The sequence below is a fragment of the Parus major genome, chromosome 1A (assembly GCF_001522545.3).
Source record: "Parus major isolate Abel chromosome 1A, Parus_major1.1, whole genome shotgun sequence".
Lineage (NCBI taxonomy): Eukaryota > Metazoa > Chordata > Aves > Passeriformes > Paridae > Parus > Parus major.
This window is the reverse complement of record NC_031773.1, coordinates 3,647,193-3,670,471: the sequence shown is the minus strand read 5'-3', so window position 1 is coordinate 3,670,471 and position 23,279 is coordinate 3,647,193. Positions and strand designations below refer to the sequence as shown.

Genomic DNA, 23,279 nt, shown 5'->3' with positions numbered 1-23,279 from the left:
TAAATATCAGGTATTTACACGTGTGAAAATCTTTTAATGGGAAGTGTTTTTACACACTGATGAAATGTACAAGCAATGAAAAGGAACGTTGACAAAGACTTTAAAAAAAAAAAAAACAAACCAAAAATCAAAGTATAAAATATATTACAGGTCCACCAAAAGAAATTCACACAGAAGAAAAAAACTGACACAATAGAAACTTTCTTTTTAAAAATAGAAGATATATCACAAAAGCTTGAACATGTTTATTTTATGTTAGTACTAAAAATCAAGGAAAAAAGCTTCATATATTCTCATCACAAAAATATTTACCAGCCACTTTTTATTTCCACATTATGATTATCTGGCTCAGCAAGAGTCGAGGCTGAACTGTATCCAGACTACAGAAATCATTCCAGAAGGTTGTCTCAGTTTACAACTTACTGCAATTTACATTTTCTCCTCCTCTTAGCACCTTACTGCAAAGGTTCAAGAGGGATTAATAAGAAATCGAGAAAGAAGAGGACAGATATCTGTATTTACAACATTCATCCGTGTTGCTGCCGAGCCACAGGAGCGGGAGCGGTCCCAGGAACCTCCGAAGTCTTCACAGCGCTCTGTGCAAATTCCCCTTGGCAGAGGAAAGAAATGGCATCAGAATGTACCAAAATCCAATGCCCCGGGCTCGGCTGGTCTGTGAAACCCAAGAGCCCCTGACCAAGGGCATCTCCTCGCCCCTGATTCACTGCAGAGACACAACCCTGGCAGCCGCGGGCAGGGTGGATCCCTCCTGCAGCCGAGTCGGGGCGGGAGGTGCCGCGGTGACCGCACGACTTCAGTCCCCTGCCAAGCCTTCAGTGCGCCCTGTGCTTCCTCTTCTTGTGTTTTTTATCCTTCCTTTTGTTGGCACACTTGGAGCAGAACCACTGCATCTCTTCTGGGGGTGCAGCCGTAAGCCCAACACAAGGCCTGTGAAGGACAGGAAAATATCACATCATCTCAGTGGATTAACATTGTTTTTGTTTCTTACCCCAAAAAATGCAACTTTCCAGTGGGAGACTAGATCTGGCCCTTGAATTAATACTGCAATTATCATTATCTTAATGAATATAATGATCGAAACCTAAAAAAACCTAAAAAACAATAATCAAAGCCTTGCTTTGAAACAAAAGAGAAAAATCAAAAGGATACTCAGATAAAAAAATGTTATTTCAGTAGAAATTATGAGTGCACTTTCAGGTGTAATAGACTAGACTTAAAATAATTTCAAATGCTTCTTTAATACAGCTGCAAAAACCCTTCTGATTTTATGTAGCTTTTAAAAAAAAATTCCTAAAAAGTGATTAATTTCCTCTAACCTTTTTATAAGAGCTGACATTTATATTACTGTTCGTACAATGCTTCATAATTTGAACTGTCTATCTGTATACACTGTGCTCATAATCCTGTAGTTCTCACAAAATTACCAGAATCAGCAATATTTCCCAGCAGTTTCAAAAACAACCGTTATCACCAATGCCCATTAATTAAAAAGTAACTCTCCTTCACAGCTTAAAATCTTCCTTTTCAAATTTCAGAGCAACAGAGATAAAAATATCTTCCAGATTATTAAATTGGACACAGTAAAGCTATTTAAATATTCCCAACGTCACGAACTATTAGAAAAAAAAAGGTTTTTTAATAATATAGCCCCAATCTGCCAGGCAGTGGCAGAGCAGGATGGATGAGAGGAACTTACCAGTGATACCAATCATCGCAGTCATCACAACCTATCATTGGACTGCCATCATCTGGCTTGTTACAGCCAGGACAGATCCAGATCTGGTTACCCCACTCGTCTCGGATCTGGTGCAAAGAAAAGCAAAGTTAGCTGGTTTTCAGGGCTAAGCAGGCAGGAAAATTGACATTAAAAAAAAAAAAAAACAACAACAAAAAAAAGGTTTCCTGCTTATCTGGCTAAGCCATTCAGCAGCCCCTGTTGTTATGTGTGAATTCTCTGATCATGAGAGCTCAGTGTTACGTCTTAATTGATTTTCCTACACTGCTCATGATGACAAAATCATGTATTTTCCTGCATTGTCCCATAAACCAGTAAAGCCAGTTACACCACCCGACCTAAGCATGGGCATTCACACACAGAGCCAGGGCTTAAGGACACAATTCCCTCTCTGTCTATACTTTTAAAATTCGACCCTGCTAATGGCAAGCAGGAGCCACGGCAGCCTCCTGCGTAAGATAACAGTTCTTATGTGCATGTAAAATATACAGCACTGTGTGTATATATTGCTGCATTACTTATTAGCCAAAGTCTTCAACTCCAAGGAGCTGATAAGATCAGGATATAAAAAAGTTGTTACTGAGTAACTTTCCATTCCCCTTATGACATTTATGTCACAGTACAATTTACTAAAGGGTAAATGAAACAAGAAAGGCAGATCATTTACAGTACTGGGCAGCTGCTCACCGGGTTCATCATATGCATTTTTTTAATGTTTATATCCTGCTTGACCCATTGTTTGTATTTTTAGATTTCCAGTGGTTCTTGAACAGCTCTTTGCTAAAAACATACACGCAAAATGTCACAGAATCCACCTAAAGGAGTGCAATTAACAGTTCAAAATGTCTGGGGCATTACCCTGACTCCATCACTCCTTTATGAAGATTTGCACATTATCGCTGTATCTCAAAAACAGAAACTGTTTTGTTCTCAGCTTTTGTACATTTACACGTATCTCAGGCAATAACTTTTTGCTATCTGTACAGCTTACAAAAATGATATTAAAAAGTAGCAGATAAAAAACCCCAAATGTTCTTAGTAAAAAAAAAAAAAGCCACTACACGGTGGTCTGTACATCTTACACCACTTCCTGAAAAATCAATTGGAATGTACCAGAGCTGCAACCAACACATCACTCTTCCCTGATTCCTCTTAAAGCCCTGAATGCTTCTGTGGTTTAAAACCCAAAAATACAAGTCCCAGGAATACTAACCAGGGAACAATCCCCTTCCCAACAGAGATACGGAGTAGGCACCATCATAAAATTAACTCAGTTTCCAAGCTGATTGATTGCAATAATCATTCCTATCTACCATCTAATCTCACATCTGCAAAGTAATTTTAAGTTGCTAGAGAAGCATCTGCTCCCCAGCTGAAGTGTCTGGGCTCAGAGTGAAGAGGTCCAGAGGCATTTAGGTGGGATAACCCTGCTGGAGAGTGAGGGGATGCTGTGCCATGGTGCTGCAGAGAAGGGATGCTGTGGGATGCTAGGCTGAGGGCTACAAAACCTGCCTGGACACCTGGCTGCACCCCCATCATCCCCCAGCACAGGCATCCCATTTCTGGTGCTGCCTGTTTTGGGCCTTGCCAGGCATAGGCAGCACTGACAGATGTTGCCCTATCAGAAAACAGACACCTTAACTTTTCCAAACTTAGTTTTTCAGGTATTTTTTTTCCCCCCTGCAGAATGCCTGCCTCAGGCTCTCAGGGGCTGGAGGGGGCAGGGTGGTCTATAATTACAGAAACCTCTGCCTGTTTGTTAAACAAGAACTTGGGCTGCTGAATAAGGATATTAAAAATATTGCATAACTTCTCATTCCTTAATGAGCCAAGGGTCATGCAAGGAGGGACAGAGTGGGATTGCTGACTGCTGTGCTAGTACAAACCACTGAGAACTAATGAGCAGAGCACATGGACTGAGATGCTATCCAACAGGGAGATGTGTATCCTTCCTTTTTTGAACTATAAAATCACTCTCCTCTCCTCCCCTGCAGAAGGGAGTTGTGCACCTCTGTCACACTGGCTCCACTCTTATCTCTAGAACAGCTTTCCCATGTGATCTGAGAAAAATCATTCTGTCTCCTAGATTTCCTTCATACGAGAGGCTAATAGTTATTAATCATTTTCTTCTTCCCCAACCTCTCTCTGAGCATTTTGACTTATAAACCTGTCACATCAGGTGTCTCTTTGCATGTGCACATAGTTGGGTCCTAATGCAGCAAAGCCCCGGTTTCAACTATAATGTTGTAAAATATCACTTCTCACAAGATCCTGGAGTGATAGGACAAAATGGAATGGTCTTAAGTTGAAGAGAAGTAGGTTTAGATTGTGTATTATGAAAAAAATATTTACAATAAGGGTGGCGAGGCACTGTACAGGTTGTCCAGAGAGGTGGTGGACTTCCTGTCCCTGGAACTGTTCAAGACCAGGTTGGATGGGGCTCTGAAGAACCTGATCCAGTGGAAGGTGTCCCTGCCTGTGGTAGGGGGGTTGGATCAAGATGGTCTTTAAGGCTCCTTCCAATCCAAACCATTCTGTGATGATCCATGGTTTTGTGAAAAGAAAAAATAACCTGGAGCCTCCATATCGTCTGAATTCTTCATTAAGGTGCTAAGAGTGTTATTACTGGAAGTATTCTAGGTAAAGTGCTAGGTTTATCTTTCTAAAACTAACGTAATGCCTAAATTATTTCTTTTCATAATTACAGAGGAAAATGGGATGTAGTGGAGCATTTAGGAAGTGCTTCTCTCTTAAAGGGAGCTACTGTAATAATAACAATGACAATAATAATAGTGACTGTAATAATAAGAGTGACAGTGGGTTTACACCTGTGATACCAAAAGTGAGGCTGTCCTGCACCCTAAGGATATGCAGAGCCAGTGTGACATTGTCCAGTGCTGTAACTAACTCAGGAGTGAAATGTAGCAGCTGCTTAAATAGAGACCAGTAACATGATACAGCAGTTTCAGTCCAGCAGGGAAGCACCTTTCTATTAGAAATGCAGGGTAGACTTATATTAGAAATTAATACTAAAACAAGAATCATAAAACTTAAAAAAAATAAAAATCATGCATATGTTGCAATTCAAGCACGGCAAACTCTGTAATAAAAGTAAGCTTTAGGTGTTTTAAATGGTGAGATTTTTAAACTGCAGCTAAACAAGGTGTCACCAATCAAGCTGGAATTTAGCCAGGACAGGGAAGATAACAACACTACTACCCTTGTGCTGCTTTTCAAGGATCAGGAATGCTCAGGACTTCATTTCACACAGCATCTAAAGCAGAAATTCTCAGCAGCACAGCAAGCCTTGTCCTACTCAGACATGTATCCACGTTCTTTTAGGGAATGCAGTTCCTACACCATATTACACAAGAGACTTTTCCAAAAGAATGAAGAATGCTGCCAGACAGAGGCCAAGTTCAGAGCACGTGTCAAACACACAAATCAAGTGCAGACTAATGAACAATCCACAGACTTCTGAGATGCACAAACATCTGCAATTTCTCTATGTCGAGGAAACCAGGAAAGAGATTAGTGCACCCTACACATTTCAAATGAGGGCTAAGTCAAGTTCTTGATGTTGTATGAGGGTTTTGTACTTTACCTGACTGACAGAAAAATCTATGGTGAGTCTGACATTTGAGGTTTCAATTCAGCACTTTTGAAAGCACCTATAAAAAACCTCCACCTCCAAAAATAAGTGGTCTAGCTCAGTTAGCAGAAAATATCATATGGGATAGAGCTGGACTTGTTAGAAGGAACTTAACTTTGGAATGGGAACGAATGAAAAATTCAGTCCAAGCTGTAGTGTTTAAGTTATTAACCCCTCAAAACACATGTGTGGAAACAAGGGGTAGATAAACAGAAGGTTGACAGATAGCAACATCAAGAATCCAAGAACCATCAGTCTGAGAGGATGAGCTACCCAGGAGCTCACCAATTCCAGAGAGGAATGCCCCTGGCGCTGGGACAGAGCACGGCATTTGTTACCTACCACGTAAGTACTGACGGTCTCGGTCACCACGCTCCGAACGGGAGCTTTGGAGCCTCCAGCTGCTGACACAGCTGGAGAGGGTGGTGGGATCAGGACTGGTGAGATGGTGGCCTGTGGAGGAGGAGGAGCTGGAGCTGGAGGAGGGGTGACGTGAACGGGAGCTGGCACCGGTGACGGCACAGGCGGAGGTGTTTTGGGCCGCACCGCGGGAGCGGAAGGTTTGCCCTCTGGAGCTGACACCACTTTGCTGATGACTCTGTAGGACCAACATTGACAATTGTTAGAGCTGATGGGAGAGAAAGCAAAGATCAATCACTGATGAGAGAGAGAGAGAAAATACAGAGCAGCTAATTCACGTCACCCTGGAGTCACCAAAGAGGCTGTTTGAACCCCACTGCTGCCATTGCTGCACCCATCCATTTACAGGATAAAGCACAGGGCCATTACAAAGTGAATGCCAGGACAGGCTGAGCCAGTCTGTACCTCACTGTCGTATAAATATTCTCTGTGGCTTTGCTAAACCTTGTTTCGTTAAGTTTTATTGCATTAGCTCAATTTGTGGGAAATATTAGAAAGGAAAGTTAATCAGCTGTGAACAGCACTGATTTTAATCTTCAAACTGAGAGACAATATCATCCTGTTAAGATCCTACATTAGGGGGTTCTGCAAATATTTGCTAGTTTGGTATTTCTTTCCCCAAATGTTTATGAAATCAGCAGTGGATCTAGTCAGGACAAATAAATGACGCACGCTATACACTCAGCAGTTAAAATATTGCTACTTACTGGAGTAGCTGAAGTAGACAGGATGTAGCTCTAATAAATACACTGTATAGAACAATCTTGCCCAGGAAGGGGGATACATAGAAGACCTAACATTTATTAATGACTGTTGATACACAGTGCTATTGATGTTCGTGCAATTTCACAGACAAGCCAGAAAAAGCCCTTACTATAAGGCTCTAGGTTAGAAAAATAAAGAGAAGGAAAAAGAAGTTTTAAAAAAAAACAGAACAAAAAAACTCCCAAAAAACCCCAATACCTCAAACAAAATATAGGTCTATCTTTTTTACCACATTTTGGTAAATCATTTAACTAATTTACTTATATTTGAATGGTAACTGTGGGAGTGCAATTAATTTGACAGGACTGTATAAAGAGGGTGATTTAAAGAAAGGTTAGACATTCCAGGGACAAAGATCACTTAAGAAAGTAAAAAATGCAGACATCAGTAGAGAAACCCTTACAAAAATCAAATTGCAATGACTCCTGAGAACCAGGAATGGCCAGCTCCACTGTCAACGGGAATTCTAAGTTCACCTTTAGAGTTTATTGCAACTCTGATACTCCAAAGGCAGTATCACTAGGATTAGAGACATTGTCTGAATTTCAAGTAAATAAAATTCCAAGCCATCATTTGAGAAATGGAATTGGAATTACACAGTATGTAATACCTTGCAGTGATAATGGTGTTTTTTCTCACAAGACTTGCACTACAAAATCAGAACAATAGCAAGTTATAGTAAAGCACACTTAGTAAAAGGAAACAAGAGCAAGGAGTTTGGTACTCCTGCCTAATCCCCTGCTGCAGCCTCACTTCTATGAACAAACAGGAGAAGAAAATCAAAGAGTGGAATCTAAAGGGTGATAGATGATTCTTCCATCAGCTACACTGAAGACATTCACACTACATGTCCCAGTGATTGCTAATGTGGGGCTCAGGCTCTGTATATGTGTCACTAAGGTGCCAGACTGTGAGTCAAAGCGCAGGAGTCTCAAGTTATGTTGTCTATGACTTGCAGAAGGAAGGAAGTCCTACTGTCAGGCCATCGTGGGAACAACCTACACATCAAAACCAGCCTCTTTCCCCTGTTAGTGGGGAACATCCAAAACCCCACTGTTATCCCCCACCAAAAAAGTTTTCTGTTTGGCTTATGATGTGTTTCTGGTTCAGTGAAAGTCCCAGTGTGTGGCTCCTGGGGCTCCTGCCAGACTGGCTATGCCCAACTCAGATGCTTCTTGTGTCTTCCCCATTCCACAGGCAGTGCTGGCTCCCAACACTGAATGCCTAAGACCTTGGTTGGTGCCAATACTCCCATGATTTGTGAAGTTATCCTCATGACTGAAGAGCCAACTCTCAGTAAACAAACTGTTAGCTATAATAAAAGTGATAGGGGCAGTCAGCAAAATATTGGCACAGCAGAAGTCATTTGGATGCTTTCAAACATCATTGCCCCTTCTTTCCCTGCCACCCTGTCCTACCTCCTGCAATAAACAAAGTCCTGCTAGGAGTTCTTTAGGGAGTCAACCCTCCCCAAGTCTAGACTAAGAAATCTATTAGCTAATAGGGCTTTAAACACAACTCTGCACACATTGTAAACAGTTTGAGAGAAGTATTAGCTAATACAATTTGAATAAAAGTGACCATGCCCAGCTAACATATGAAATTAAATTACAGAGTTTCTTGGTCCAAAGCCAGGTTCTCCTCCTGCACAGGGTCTTCGAAGCCACTCTGCTAATAACTGCAGAAGCTGCAAGGAACACCACATGTGAAATCTTCCAAAACTACAAATATTCATTAGTGAGCAAAACACACTCATCAATTGGCTGGCGTGCCTGATGTGTGCAATTAGGACATGTTCAGTATATAGGGCAGCTTGTTTATCTTGATTTTAGAGCTCAGTTATCAAAACAGGAGATCGGCATTTCGGAGCACGCTTGGGCCTACCACTCCCTTGGGCTAATGAAGTTCAGAGACTTTAGACTCCAGAGTGGAGAAATGAATGGTTTTGTGCTACACCATTAGAGGTGATGGAGTAATCTCAGCGAGGGTGGTTTAGCCTGTCCTGAAGAAGGGGCTGCACACATGGCAATATGGAGGTGGGGAGAAATCAAAGGGAAATAGCAGTCCCACGACTAATAATTACTGTTACTTCAGACTTGGAGAGAAACCTGATATCAAAACACTATGTAAATGATGGCAAGATTTATAAGCTCTGTTTTATAGACAGGAAAATTGAGGCACAGAGCACACTGCAAGTAGGTGGCTCTCACTGCAGCAGAGCTTCAGTCCACCTGGCACCTGAGTCCTGCTGGGATTTAAACTCTTCCTTGGGACATCACCACACATATATTGTTACCTTATTTCCCAAATGTGTTTTCATCTGTCCAAAATCATCACTTAGTCTGCAAGTACAATATTATATAAAACAAATTTTCACCTCCTTCTCCACACCAATCCCAGAACTCTAAAACTGAGGCTGAATGAGTATTTTTTTAAGAAATCAACCACCACCAAAACAATCAGAGTCCTGAGACAAAAACTCCATTTCTCTGCAGACTGCTTGCCTGGCAATGTAGCACAAACAGATTCTACACTGAAAGATAAAAGGTCAATTAAAAGTTGTTTTTGAATCAAAACAGTTCCTCCAGAATAAAGGGGTGTGAGAAAACCTTTGGAATAGATGTGGTAATAAGAGCCTCCATAAATTGTGACTACAGGTTACCACTCCCTTTGAAAAAAAACCAGAATTAATGTAAATACTGTGTATTTGGTTGTGTCCAATCTAAATTCACTTTATATTTCTTTCTAAATGCCAGCAGGAGCTGTCCTGCTCACAGAACCTCAGTGTATTTATCACTGAACACATGTATTGATTTGTCACAGAGTGCCCGGTAGTAAGCAAGAAAACATATCTAAAAGTAATAAAAAGGGGAAAAAACTAAGGGATGTGAAATTTAAAGTGGAAGGACAGAAGGACAGAGAAATCATCAAATACCATGATTACCAATTATTTTTCCATGTTGTTTTTTAATAACCCCTTTGCTGAAAGAGCAGAGCATAAAGCTTCCTGACAAAGGTAATTTTAAGTTATTTTTCTTCCTCAGAATCCGTTCCAGTGCAAACAGCATTTCAACCCAATATGAAAACTTAATGAGATCATCCATTGCCATTTCTGCTCAGCTACACCAAGGCTGTGCTGGGCCAAGACAGTAGTGTGTAATATCTGAATCTCAGTTGAGGAGTCAGATCTCATGGAATCAAAGAATGGTTGGGTTGGAAGGGACCTCAAAGATCTTCAAATCCCAACCCCTCTGCCATGGGCAGGGACATCTTCCTCTAGACCAGGTTTTTCAGAGCCCATCAAGACTGACCTTGAACACTTCCAGGGATAGGGAGTCCACCACCTCCCTGATCAACCTGTGCCAGTGTCTCACCACCCTTACAGTAAAGAGTCAGTGCTTATCTACTGGTTTAAAACTGTGTCCAACACTGCTCCAAGGGAAGGAAGAAAATAAAACTTCAGTTAAGTTTTTCTGTTTCTCAGTAGGGTAGAGTGAATGAAAACCCTTTTTAATCATCACTCCAGGGCAATCACCTTGTTCACAGCTGTAGCTCCAAACCCAAACAGGATGAACACCAAGTGTCAGCTTGCAGGCAAAGTGCAAATTCTACCAAGATTTAAAGTGTTGCAACAGGTCAGTTGGTTTCTAATCGGCTCTAAGTGGCAGAAGCTGTAACATGCTACATCTGGAGCAAAATGAAGCTCCAAGGTGTGAAATGGTTTCCTATCTTTGGAAGTAATTTATTTGATTTCATTCTGATCCTTACGGCTGAAAGCCCCATTGACTGCTTCACCTGAACACAGGGGAAAGACGTGCAGCAAAAGGAAATGGCTTTTCAAAAACAGGATATGGGCCACAGGACAGAATGATTGCTATGGGCAATGAGCTCCAAAAAATGATGTATCAATACTTTGAAAGGTCTAGTAAAAAAATCACAGTAATCTTTGTTTCTCAGAGGCAGAGCTCCCAAGAAGCTGTCTTTCTGCCCAGAGGAAAAAAGCAACATTTGAGAAGTCCTAATTATTTTCCAAACCCATGACTCATTATTAAGCAAGGAGAAGGAGCTAAATGGGTCTCTATGTGTAGGAAAATGACACTATTAACTGCACTGACATAACTGAAACTGGTGCAATTCACTTGGGTTATCAATCACCATATTATCTATTAGCTTTGACATTCTCTTATTGATATAATTCCTTGATGCTAGAAAGTGATGCAACTATTTTGTTACTGAAAAATCTCACACCTGGAACTGAGATTGTTGTACCAGAAAAAACCTAAACACTCTAAGGTCTGTGGCTAAGAGTGTAAAAACACCCACGGAAATCAGGAAATTTCCATATGGTTTGGATTCTTCAAAGATAAGAGGTGATTCTGAAAATTTTATTCCAGCCCTGGAGGAGAATCAGTGTGATTTAAGCTCTGATATGTAGGCTAATTCCCATATTACTTTTAGAAAGAAAATTTATTTGCTGTTTCATGCCCTGCTGTATATTTTATTCTGTGCAAACAGGTCATATTGGCAAAGAAGCTCCACAAGCACACACTGTAACCAACTTGAGAGTTTGTAGAGTGCCAGAATGCACCAAACCTCCAATGGAACCCCAAGCAATTTTGCAAGTGAAAATACTTCAGCACTTCAACCACCTGCTGTGTGGAATTCTTCTCTATCAAGGAAACTGAACTTCGAGCATTTATTCCAAGATAACATCCACTTTTTTAGGTGCCTGCCTCTTCCACATAAAGAGTGTTGACCTTCAATGGTGCATATGGAGATCAAGAGCTCATTCTCCATTTCAATGGAGCTGGGGAAGGGTCTGGAGCACCAGGAGCAGCTGAGGGAGCTGGGGGGCTCAGCCTGGAGAAAAGGAGGCTCAGGGGAGGACCTTATCACTTTCTAGAACTCCCTGACAGGAAGTGCAGGCAGGTGGGGGTAGGTCTTTTCTGCCAAGTAACAAGTGAAAGCACAAGAGGAAAGAGCCTCTAGTTGAGCTTGAGGAGGTTCAGATTGGATATCAGGGAAAATGACTTAATGAAAAGGGTTGTGAAGCAGTGGAACAGACAGCTGCCCATGGCAGTGGTAAAGTCACCTATCCCTGGAGAGATTTAAAAGACATATAGCTGTGTCACTTGTGCACACAGTTTAGTGATGGACTTTGCAGTGCTGGGTTAATGGTTGGCTTTGATGATCTAAGACATCTTTTACAACCTAAATTATTCTATGATTCTACTATTCTAATATTATGGCAAAGCCCTACAAACATCTGGACATTCAGTCCAGCTGACATTTCCAGCTAACTCCTTTGCTTTATGGACACATGCACTGCTAAAACTGAATTACAGGTTTTCTACTGTTTATCTTCCCATTACTTTAAGTGAAACAGAGTTCTGCCCTTGGCCTTCACCAGCTGTATCTGTTACACCCAGAGTATTTCTCCCAACAACCACAAGCACCTTTCTGTTGATGACTCCTAAATCTCCCTCCCATTTTCTCACCATTCTGACTTACACCTCTGGATGGTTCATTCTGACAAAACAAAACTGAGCTGGTAGCGTGGCGTCTTGGTATCTTTCATCTTTTTTTTTTTTTCTCTTATCATCAATAACAAACATCTTCAATGTTAAAACCACCTGGCACCAGCCCCTTCTGCTGAGTTCTCAAGAGCAAAACCAGAACCTGGTAAAACATGTTTATGTCAATGAGCTCTCTGCAAACTTTCTCTCCTATGTTCCCAGCAAACTGCCTTTCATTGCCATATGTATTGGGAAATGTTATGGGATGCATGGCCTAGGAGCTTGCCCATAAACCAGTCCTATATCCACCCTTTTTGGTGGGGACTGGTATAGAACATGAATTATATTAACTACCAGAATGTTGTACCAGTATGGGTTAAGAAAATCTCTAAAGCTGGAATTTTCAGCTTGTTACCAAGCTTGCTTTTGAAAGAAGGTCCTGGACTTGGAGACTCTGTACAGCTAAAGATCAATTGCTAAGGACAACTTCACTAAATTCAGGTAGGACCACCTGTTCTTTTGTGGCTGTTTCTTTATGGTCTTTTTGTCCACATCCAGCTCCCAGGAACCATCCCCCAAATTTTTGGGTCAATGGAGTTTCCTCACTTTTGTTTTAATACCTCAATAAAAGAGTGAATAAAATGAAGCACCTCTGTCAAAGACAAGAACAAATCAGTATCTTTCTCTTGCAGTCATCCTCTATGGAAAGTTTATTTTTGAAACAAATACCCATCTACCTTTCTAATCTTTCACACGTTTGATCAGTTTCTGTTGTGCTTCGTAAGGGCAGCTGCTCATGGCCATTTACACAAGCAATTCCCTCATGTGTCTAAACCTGCCTGAAGTATTTTTTTTTTTTTAAAATTGTGGTATATAGTATAATTTATTTTTTTTTACTCTTGAGCAATAAGCAGAAAAATCAAAGAATCTCACAGTAAGTTGTTTTGTTTTCTAATGACTCAAACCTTTTTATGGATTCACTTTTGGAGTCATCACCCAATGTGGTCAGCAGCAAAATGAAAATAATTTGCCACAGACTACTACCTACCATAAACAGGATGAATAATTAGCTGGGGTGACTTCAGTAATTAAAAAAAAATGAAGAAGAAACTTAAGGACTACATCTGAAGTTGTAAATTTAATTCATGCTCAAGGAAGAAAAAGCTAAATCACCTCTAGAAATATAAACAAAAATGATAATTTACTTGGTTTGGTAAAAGGGATATGGTATTCTTCACTTTTTTTTTTTTCCATGTAAAAGCTGCAATCCTGCAGCAAGGGAGAGGCTGGGGAACCTCCACCAAAGTGAAGGAGCCTTTTGGATGGATACAGGACCACACATGTGGATTTTACAGCAGGATTTGGGCCAATATGTTACACTAAAAAAGAACAATTGGGAAAGGGATATGAATCATAGCTGAGACAGTATCTTCATTAAAATACATTCAGCATTTAAAAAGGCACCAAAAATCAGTCCTCCAGCTCTTATAATTTAAAAGACCACAGAACAGAGAAATGTGGGTATGTCAGTAAATACACTCACAAAGATTGATGAAAGCTGTAAAGATCACTGGAATTCCTGCAGCACACCTTGGAGAGGAGCAAGATCATTTTTCATTACTTTGCCTCCTCACTTAGGTGGTCTATTGATCATATCAAAAATGATTTCACCATTACATGCTCTTTTACAGCAGAAGTTGGATTGACACCCAGAGCAGTAGTTCTGTCAACACACAGTTAACATGGCCTTTCCCTGCTAAAATAATTGGGATACCCATTAGCACAGCAATAAACACAGACTTTTACTGCTTGCGCTCTATTGTTTAATTTTCCCAAACAGTGGTTAGCCCTTCTCCATTTTTCTCCCTGAAGTATCACTTTTTTTTCCCCCTCCTCTTTAATTCCTCAATGAATTCTCCTCTGGAGCTTTCCCTTGAATAAGGAACGTCTGGCAGAGTAACCAACACCGCCCACAGCTGTGTCCCACAATAGCCCCATGCTGTGCCACTCTGTCTGTCCAAGGGTTTGGTCACGGTGCCTTAACTGCTCCAAACACTGCCCTTATTCATCAAAACGTGCAGAAGGAGGGGCTTCCAGCAGGATTCCTTTACCTGTTTCCCCACCACAAAACAGTGCAATAAATGGAATGGGTCATGAGCTACTTGGCTGGTAATGCAAACCTAAGGCTTGACAAGTCAATAAAAAGCCAATCCTTCCCTCCCCAGCCACACGTCAGGAGCCAAGGCTGGAGGCAAACAATTTGGATATGCCTGTACAGGGAGCTTAATGAACCCCATTATTCAGCTTTTGTGGGCAAACACTATGAAGACAATAATGTAAATTATCAAAGTCTGACAAGCGCAAAAGTTTCTTCACACCCTCTGATTTATCTGTATGAGAACAACCTAGTTAAAAACTGAGGCTCCTGAATATACACCAAAGATGATTCTGTAACAGTCAGGTGCATTCTTGGAAACTGTACAGGGCAGGATTCTAGTTTAACCCAAACCAGCAGCAAAGTCTTGGATATCCAGTTTTCCACAACTCACATAGAGCTTGAATAGTTTTAAAATAACACACATTTATGTTACAGCAGCAACTCAGATCCCCAGTGAGTTTTGGGGAGCACCAACACAGTTCTTGTCTAATTTCTTTCTTCAATAAGAAATTGTCAATAAGAAACATATGGATGTATTTGTTAAAACCTTCTTCTTCTCTCCTCCCTTGGTGCCATGACCTTTTAAAGTCTCATTGTGTATGTGTGTGTGCAGTTTTCCCAAGAAAATTCAATCTCTGGAGAGTTTGCAACTCAACTCTTTTGTAAATTAAGCTTGTTGTAGATAGAAGATCCATCATTAAGGCATCTCTTTTTTGGTGAGCATGCACTTGGTGGCACTCTGCATGCTGCAAGTGAAGTTATGAAATTATGTAGTTCTGTGGGATTTCAAAAAGTATGAGTGAAGAACTGATTTGCTGCAATTTTGTGTTGCACTTAAAATAACCAATTCTTCAGCAAATAGAACTGAAAGAGAGCAGGGTTAGATTGGATATTGGGAAAAAATTCTTCCCTGTGAGGGTTGTGGAACTTCTTACATGGATAATCAAGAAACTTGGTGTAATAAACTAGGTTCTCCTGTCCTCCCAGTCCCAAAAATATTCTTCTGGGTCACTGATATTTCAAAGAGAGGTCACATCTATGATCACAAGATAATTCCTTCATCTTGACCCTTGGTTTTGAGATCCTCTACACAGGATGTCAGGTGGTTCTGCTCATGGCTTTTGTCATGGGGGTATCATGAATGAGCCTCCACACATAAATAAGTTGGCTTTAGACTGATATTATCCTACCAAGTAATAAAGATTTTTAGTAGGGACAATTAAATATCTGGGTAACAAAATTTTTTTCATCCCTTAATCTTTTTAGGAATTTATCTTACAATCCATAGGTTGTTTATTATACATTTTTATAGGCACATACACATACATATCTAAGCATGTGTGTGATCTGTTTTTGGAGAAAGTCACGTACCTACTCACTTAAAAAGTATAGAAGACAAGGGGAAATTTCATTAGAGCAGCAGGTCAGGTTTACCAGTTAAACATTGTTAAAATGCCTGTCTTTCCCTTTCTTCCTGTCTGCTTTCCAGGTTCCCTGCTGATGGCAGAGTTATGATATGGGTCTGGAGCAAAAGTCTGAAATTTTAAGGTAAATTTGGAGACCTGATTTCACAAAAAACATATATCCTGCTTCCAGGACACAGAAACACTGAGACAGCACCCAGTGAGTAGTACTGTGCTTTGTGGTCTGGCATTAGTGTCAACACCATGTGTTTTTTCTTAAAAGCTGTATTTAAATGTAGAATAAATTTATCAGAAGTATCAAACATTACAGCATGTACTTTTGCTGAAGTTTATCTCAGTTGTAGTAGTAGCTGTAATGTCAACACCTTATCAATAGATATGATTTAAAAAAACTTTTATGTATGAAAAATGATAGTTCTTAAGAAAAATAACAAGACCAAAAAAAGCCATGATGTAATTGAGTAAAAGTATTAAACCCTACACATCATTTGCAGTTCATTTAAAATTTAAAAGTCTGTGTTTTTTATTTTGCTTGTTTTGTTTTGAAAAAAAGATAGCATCTCTAGTTCCTTCCTATACTAACTCAGTTAGCAATCTACCTTGATAACACTGGAATGGAAAAAAAAAAAAAAGTGAAAAACCCTTCCAACATATCATTCAAATCATATCTAAAAAGGTGGTCATAAATATTTTAGAACCCAAGCAAACCAATAAGAGCAAGGCCCATTAAGGATAAGATCTTTTACAACAAATTAAATAAAACAATTTATTGAAGCCTGGACTTGAGATAAACTAGATTTACTAGCTGACCTTTTATTCATTTAAAGAACAAAATTAGCTCTAATTGCATTAGAATGGAATCCAGTAAATTTCTTCTAATGTGGCATCCATGCAAGTATTGCTGTAATTGTTTACAACTAAGATGGAAATGCTTTGATAATAATCTACTTTCTTCTTGTTTAACTGTGCAGTTAAAACACTTGCAAAAAAACTCTTAAGTAGGACAGTTTTTCCAATATTGGTTTGTCCATCCTTCAGCAATAATACATTTTCATGTCTATTAACCCAATGTTGTAAATGGCCACTTCTTTTGAGCTGATGTGTGTTGTAAGAACATTTGCACTCCAAACAAGCCTGAATGCAGGTATTACTTTAAATCTGAGAGAAATATGTACTGTTATTCACAACCAAACACAAGAGAAAAGACTTCCCTGCTGCTGCCATCACTGCTTTGAACACTGGTCCAAGCAGAGGAGCCAAGAAGTCAAAATTACAAAATCACAGAATGACTTGGGTTAGAAGGGACCTTAAAGATCATCCAGCTCTAATCCCCTGCCATGGGCAGGGACACCTCCCACTATCCCAGGTTGCTCCAAGCCCTGTGCAACCTGGCCTTGGACACTTCCAGGGATGGGACAGCCACAGCTTCTCTGGACATCCTGTGCCAGGGCCTCCCCACCCTCGCAGGGAAGAATTTCTTCCTCATATCCCATGTAACCCTGCCCTCTGTCATTTTGAAGCCACTTCCCCCTACCCTGTCACTCCATGGCACTTTGTGCAGTCCCTCTGCAGTTTTTTTTGGAGCCCCTCAGGCACTGGAAGGGGCTCGAAGATCTCTCCACGGCCTTCACTTCTCCAGGCTGAAGAGCCCCAGCTGCACTGCAGAGGGATTTTGCTTCTCCATTTAGTTTCTGCTCATATAAAATTCTAGTAATCCTTAAAAATTTTCCTTGCACCTTTCCATGGAGATTCATGTATCTTCAAACAATCCCATGCCAGTAAACTCCAGAGACAGGCTAATTGAAACACAACATTTTTGTATGATAATTGCCAGGTATTTAGAATATCATTACTGACACAGATGAAACGTAAGTTTAACTTTCCCTTACTATAACACATCAAAAAGCTTTTCTTTCTGCCTGTTGAAATCCTTGATCTTGGATCCTTGGATCTCTTGAAATTATGAGATCCTCAGATGGGGGCCAAGGTGCCACTAAAGATGCAAAAATGAATTTGAAATAAAAGTGAGTTTCACAAAAGCACATGGAACAAGATGTCAGTATCTCAGACCCACTGAGGGCTGGCAGGGATGACAATGATGCACTCACATGACCTGTAGCAAACAGATGGAGTCTGAAGTCCCCTCTCAAAACATGTGTGGGTATGAGAAACAGCGTGGTGAGATAAGGTTGGAAGATAACTGGTGCTAGAATATGGCTTCAGAACTTTAATTCAGAAGTTCTGCATTGAAAATATGAGTTAATTTCCCCCATATAAACACTCTACAACCCATGAAAAAGCAGAATTTTAAAGTATCCATGGCTCCTCAAGAAGGAAAATGGATTTGTGGGCTTTCAAGGGACAGTATGTCCAGCCATGCACATTCAAATCATGCTCAGCAGGACAGACAAGTATTCTGAGAAAGCTGGAACTTTGTACAGCAACCTGAGGCACAGAAATTTTAGATCACACTCAAATACTTTGAAAGGAAGAAAGCAAAAATGGTTAATAATTGGGGTGTGGGTGTCCCTTAAAAACCAAGGAATGACTGAAGTCCCTTAGCAGCTTCAAACCAGTAAAAGTCATGGTTACTACTGGGGAGAAAAAGGAATCAGTGAAAAAGAAAATAATCATCAAAATCCCATTTAATTTCTAGAGCAGAAAAATTAGTGATTAGGGAGTTTAGTTCCTAATGGCTCCATAAGAGAAACAATTGCATTAGCAGTATTTAATGCAAGGAATGGAAATAAAACATCTGTGTGGTGCTCATATTTACCACTGGACATGAAAGTGTGCTTTGTGCCATGAAATCAACACAAAAAACCTGATTAAAAGAAACCCTTCACATACAACACAGGACCAGCCTAAGAAGCCTGGTGACGCATTGTTTCCCCAGCCTCTCCAGCCTCCTGTTTATGCTGGATGATCTCAGGATAGGGATCACCCTATTTATGCTCATCCAGTACAAAGTAACTATTATTTGTACAACAGCACCCAATAATTAGAGAGCTAATGAACCAGCACTTGAAATGCGTTAGGTACACTCATGAATAATCATCAACAGTTACAATAAAACAGATGTGTATAAAGGAATTCCAACTGTTATGTTTTAAAGCATAAAACAACTGTTAGCTGGGGAGTGTTGTGAAACTTAGCTGTAGGTTACACTCAGGATAAGCATCCATTACAGAAACCACACTAAATGTCACTGGAGGCATTGTGCCAGCCTAGATGGAGTCCTGTAATCCATGCCCTAGAAAGACATGGAATGGGACACACAGTAGGATGGATGGAAGGTGATGGATCTCACTTGGAGAATACACTTTGCTGTATAAATGTAATTTACCACTAATTTTTAAGCTTTTCCCACTGAAAAGAAGAGCTCCCACAAGTGCCAGAGGATGGACTGGGGTGAGCATACACCTCACAGATGGATTTATTTGTACTTACATCTTGTCTTGGCCTGCGCCCACTCTTAAAGTCAGCCGAGGAATAACCGGTGATGGAGCTGGAACAACTGGTTCCACCTTTATCTGTACAGGGGAATACAATCATCAATCAAAGACTGCAAGCAGATTCTCAAAATACATTAATTACATGAAAGGACTGATGGAGTTAACCAGAGTATATCAGCTTAATGAGACTAATCACTATTCTCTCACACTTCATCCCATGGCATGGATGGGTCTCAGTCTGCAGAGAGTCCCAGCCACAGCAATTCACAAATACAAACTTTAAGCTAAAAACATCAACTTGAGATTTTGCTGTATTTGTACCTCCTGATACAATTTGTTTGCAAATCTTCCTAACTAAGTACTTTTCTAGAGACACAAAACTTCACAGTTTGTTTCTAAACAATGACATGAAATGCTTTGATCTTAGTACTCAAACTTGTCAGACACCTATTGGTGTTTGCACATTTTTCTGATATTTAAATTCAATTATTTCCCAGGTTCATCACAAAAATATACCATGACTCTCTTGAATCAAAAAGAGAGACAAAGGAAGCAAATAAACTCCAAGCTGAATTTGCCAACAATGAATACTTTATGAAAGTTCTTATCCACACTGGCGTAACAGCCACTGCATTTTACTGCAATTAGGCGGAGGTTTTTAATGACTATTTTTGAGTGGCCTGGGATTCCAATCTTGGTATCTGATGGAGTTTAGACCACTTGAATATGTCCTTGAACTTATGGAACCAGTATATGCCAAAATTACCAGCTCCCACTGAGCTACTGGTTTGCAAAACCTGTACAGAATGAGCACAGATGCTACAGCTGACACTGTAATGATTCTCCAGGCATTCATTACTCAGCTTAGATCCATATATGAAAAGTGTATATACATTATATGTGTGTGTATATATATGAAGAGAGATGGAGACTAATCTCATTTTGAGTATGTGTGTCACCATATTTAATAAAACAACCACTTGGCTGAATCTGCTCCAGGAACTCAAGAGACAAAACTAATATGCATACATTAAATGGAAATCTGATCAAATCTCCAGTTTCATAAAGCTTTCACAGAAAAAGGGAGAGCAAACAATCAATGCAAAGCACAGAAAGCAGTGTGGGAAACAGCAGGCCAAAGTGGGAGGGCTCAAGTGGGACTTATTTTGAGAAAGGTAATAACAAAATCTCGTGCCAAGCATTTTGGCAAAAGAATTGGAGCTGCTCTCTAGGAGATGTCTAGGCCAGAGAGAGGAGAGCAGCCTGAGTGGTGCTCCTGCTCTGACAGAGTGAACTGTACTTTGCAATACAGCTCTCCATGGATATGGATTAACTGATTTCACAGGCCTCTCTCCACTCTTTGTTTATGTAGAAACATTTTTTGTTACGTCATTCCCCTGGAGTGTTGCAAGAGATTTTTTCCTCTGAAGCTTCTAATGCCTGCAACAATTTCACTGCCATCTTCCACAGATGAGTCTTTTCTGTTTCCCCAGCATCTTAACCTGTAACATCACCCACTGCTTACAGACTGAAACTGAGCCCTGGGTACTGGAGGCTCAGGACTATGGCTTTGCACAGGCTATTTTGCCTCTTCTCCTGCAGTTTCTCCTTCTTCTTTAGTGCCTGTTTTGAATACAGAATGTCTCAGGACAGGCACAGCTGCTGCAGCTTCCAGCACACAGCACAGAGAGATGCTCATGTCATTTATAAAGGTCCTTGGTTCTATTCTAAACAATGGTGGTGTGGGCTCACAGGGCAGAAGAAAAGCACATAAACCACTTTATGCTCAGATACCAACACCACAGTCTTCTGGGAGAAGAAAACAGGCCTCCACCACAATGCTAAATCTTACCCTTTGATACAAGAGGAGAGGAAGCATCTTTCTGCAACGTGGGTTTGTGTGTAGGGTTTACATCATCAGACCAGGGAGAAAACTAAGGAGCATTCACAGTTCCATCCTGCAGAGCTTGGTCTTCCTCTACACTGATGATGGGATTTTTATAGAGGAGCAAGGGCAGCTTACTTTGGGGCAGCTCTGGTGAGCCCTGCCCTGACGCAAGGATGTTTCCATTTCTCATGAAGCAGTTCCTCAACTACTTTAGTTTCCAGCTCAGCTTATTAAGGTTAGCTGAAACTGGGTCAGCAGCTGCTCCCTGAGCTGCTCAGTCACTCCTACAGCATGCCTGGTAATCTCTGGAGTAAAGTGGGGAGTAACTTCTCCATGTGTTTGCTTTTCATTTGGTGGAGCCTGCAAGGCAGTGCCCCAGAGCTCCTTTTCTGGCTCCGAGGGCAGCACCCAACACCACTGCAGGGCACGGAGCTGCAGGCAAGCCCTGAGACAAAGCTCCTCCTTCTTGGTGCCACCACCAAACACCCCCAGCATGAAGCCTTTTAGCTTCTGTTTTCTGCCATTTATACAGTGTTCTGTTTGCTGCTCTGTACCTTTCAGCTGCCTAGGGCAAAATTCCAGGAAAAATTCGATAAAAAGCCTCAATCACCCAACAGGATGGGATGTGCACTTAGACAGTAACTAGAAAAAGGCTCAAAAATGGGAATATTACAGCTGAGTCTGTCTTTTGTTTAACTACAGCAATATTGGAAATGGGACTCTGATATTTTCTCCTGGCCATCAGGAGATGAAACTGCAGCGAGCCCACGAACTCATCTCCCAGGCTGTGCTTACACCTCCAAGGCAGACGCGCTGTGGCAGATTAAACATCCAAACTGTAACTTGATCATTTGCTCTTGCAGCACAACTGCTGGCTAAATAAGTCATTGTGTGATCTAAAAGCTAAATTAAGGAAACATGTACTTTTAGGGGTTAAAACGAAAGAGCAGCATTCTGGAGTAATACTGGGAATTGGGGCCAGCAGAAGAGCATTTACAGTGGATTACTAAGCTTCCCAAATCACCAAAGAGGTAAAGTCCAGCAATATAAGACTCCTTTGTAGCTAACTAAAAATACATTGTCAGTGGATTTGTCCAGTTTTATGTATAAGCAATACTTCTTTCACCTGAACTAATACTAGTAGTCATATAAGCCCCTTATTGCCATGTGCTGCATTTTTTTTGCTAATCTTCAAGGATTTAGCTTCTTTGCCACATACCTCAGGGCACCAACTGATAAAGCTCTAACTCTCCATTTTTCCAGGACACCAGCAGTGCGGCCTTGCAAAAAATGAAAATCGCTCAAGAGATTTAAAGGGGAAATTTATTTTTAAAATCCTGACTTGCAGCAAAGAGGTGGATTTAAAAAAAGCTTATCTCTCAAGAATCAGTTTAAATTTTAATTCTATCTGGGGACTCTTTCATGCATTCTAGCTTTAAAGTTTATCTTTTGACAGGGACTTTTTGCCAAGGTAATGGGCAGCTTTGTCAATTTAATTTGTCCAAGTTTTTATTAGTGTTGAACTCCTTTTCCTAATATATATATATATATATTATGGTGAGTCTATACTGAAGCTTTACCAGTTTGTATTTGTTTATGTGTCTGTTTATCACTCTAAAGTAAACTTGACAGAGACAACTGCAGAAGAAATGCAAAACTGAACATATGCAATGAGGTAAAACAATTGCCTCTATTTTACACACACCCATATTTAATTTAAAAAATAAATCTCAGCAGAAATTCTCAACTAAATACTGCCAAAACAGCTCAGACACAAGGGGCAGACAGATAAAATGGGGAATCTCTGAAAATATTGCTGCAGTCTAAGAGCTGACATGAAATTATCATGGACAACTGGGCCACCACCCCACCCATCACCAACTCATCCACAGAAGACAAACTTTAGTTCCCCACATCACCCAGATTCTGCATGGACCATTTGTAAACTTTAAAAATATAGCACATTTTGAAAGCAGCACTTTGTTGCAAGTCCAGCAAGTAATGTAAGAGTGGCAAGAAAAGGAGAGTGAGGAATATCCCAAATCCAAGCGTGTACAAACCGAGTATTATTACACTCAAAGCAGGATGTAAAGAGCATCTTGGTAAAACTGGAACTCACACAGTGCTTCCTAAGGCTAAGGACAGAGATTTAGGAACTCTTGTATCCAAGGTTATCACATAGGAAGACATTCTCTTTATTTCCTTCTTTCTTTTCAATATTAACAATTTAATGCGTATTATAAGG

At 40.5% G+C, this 23,279-nt stretch overlaps 1 protein-coding gene across 1 annotated transcript in view; it reads right to left on the bottom strand.

The window, feature by feature from the left end:
- Positions 1-305: 305 nt before the first annotated feature.
- The window catches only part of TAF3 (TATA-box binding protein associated factor 3), a 111,726-nt gene continuing 88,752 nt past the window's right edge, over positions 306-23,279 (bottom strand). Inside the window, exons 4-7 of the mRNA XM_015629243.2 lie at positions 19,142-19,224; positions 5,751-6,006; positions 1,718-1,824; positions 306-948 (exon numbers count right to left, since the gene is read on the bottom strand). Coding sequence (XP_015484729.1) covers positions 834-948; positions 1,718-1,824; positions 5,751-6,006; positions 19,142-19,224 — 561 coding nt within the window. The 3' untranslated portion in view covers positions 306-833. The remainder of the gene's footprint in view (positions 949-1,717; positions 1,825-5,750; positions 6,007-19,141; positions 19,225-23,279) is intronic.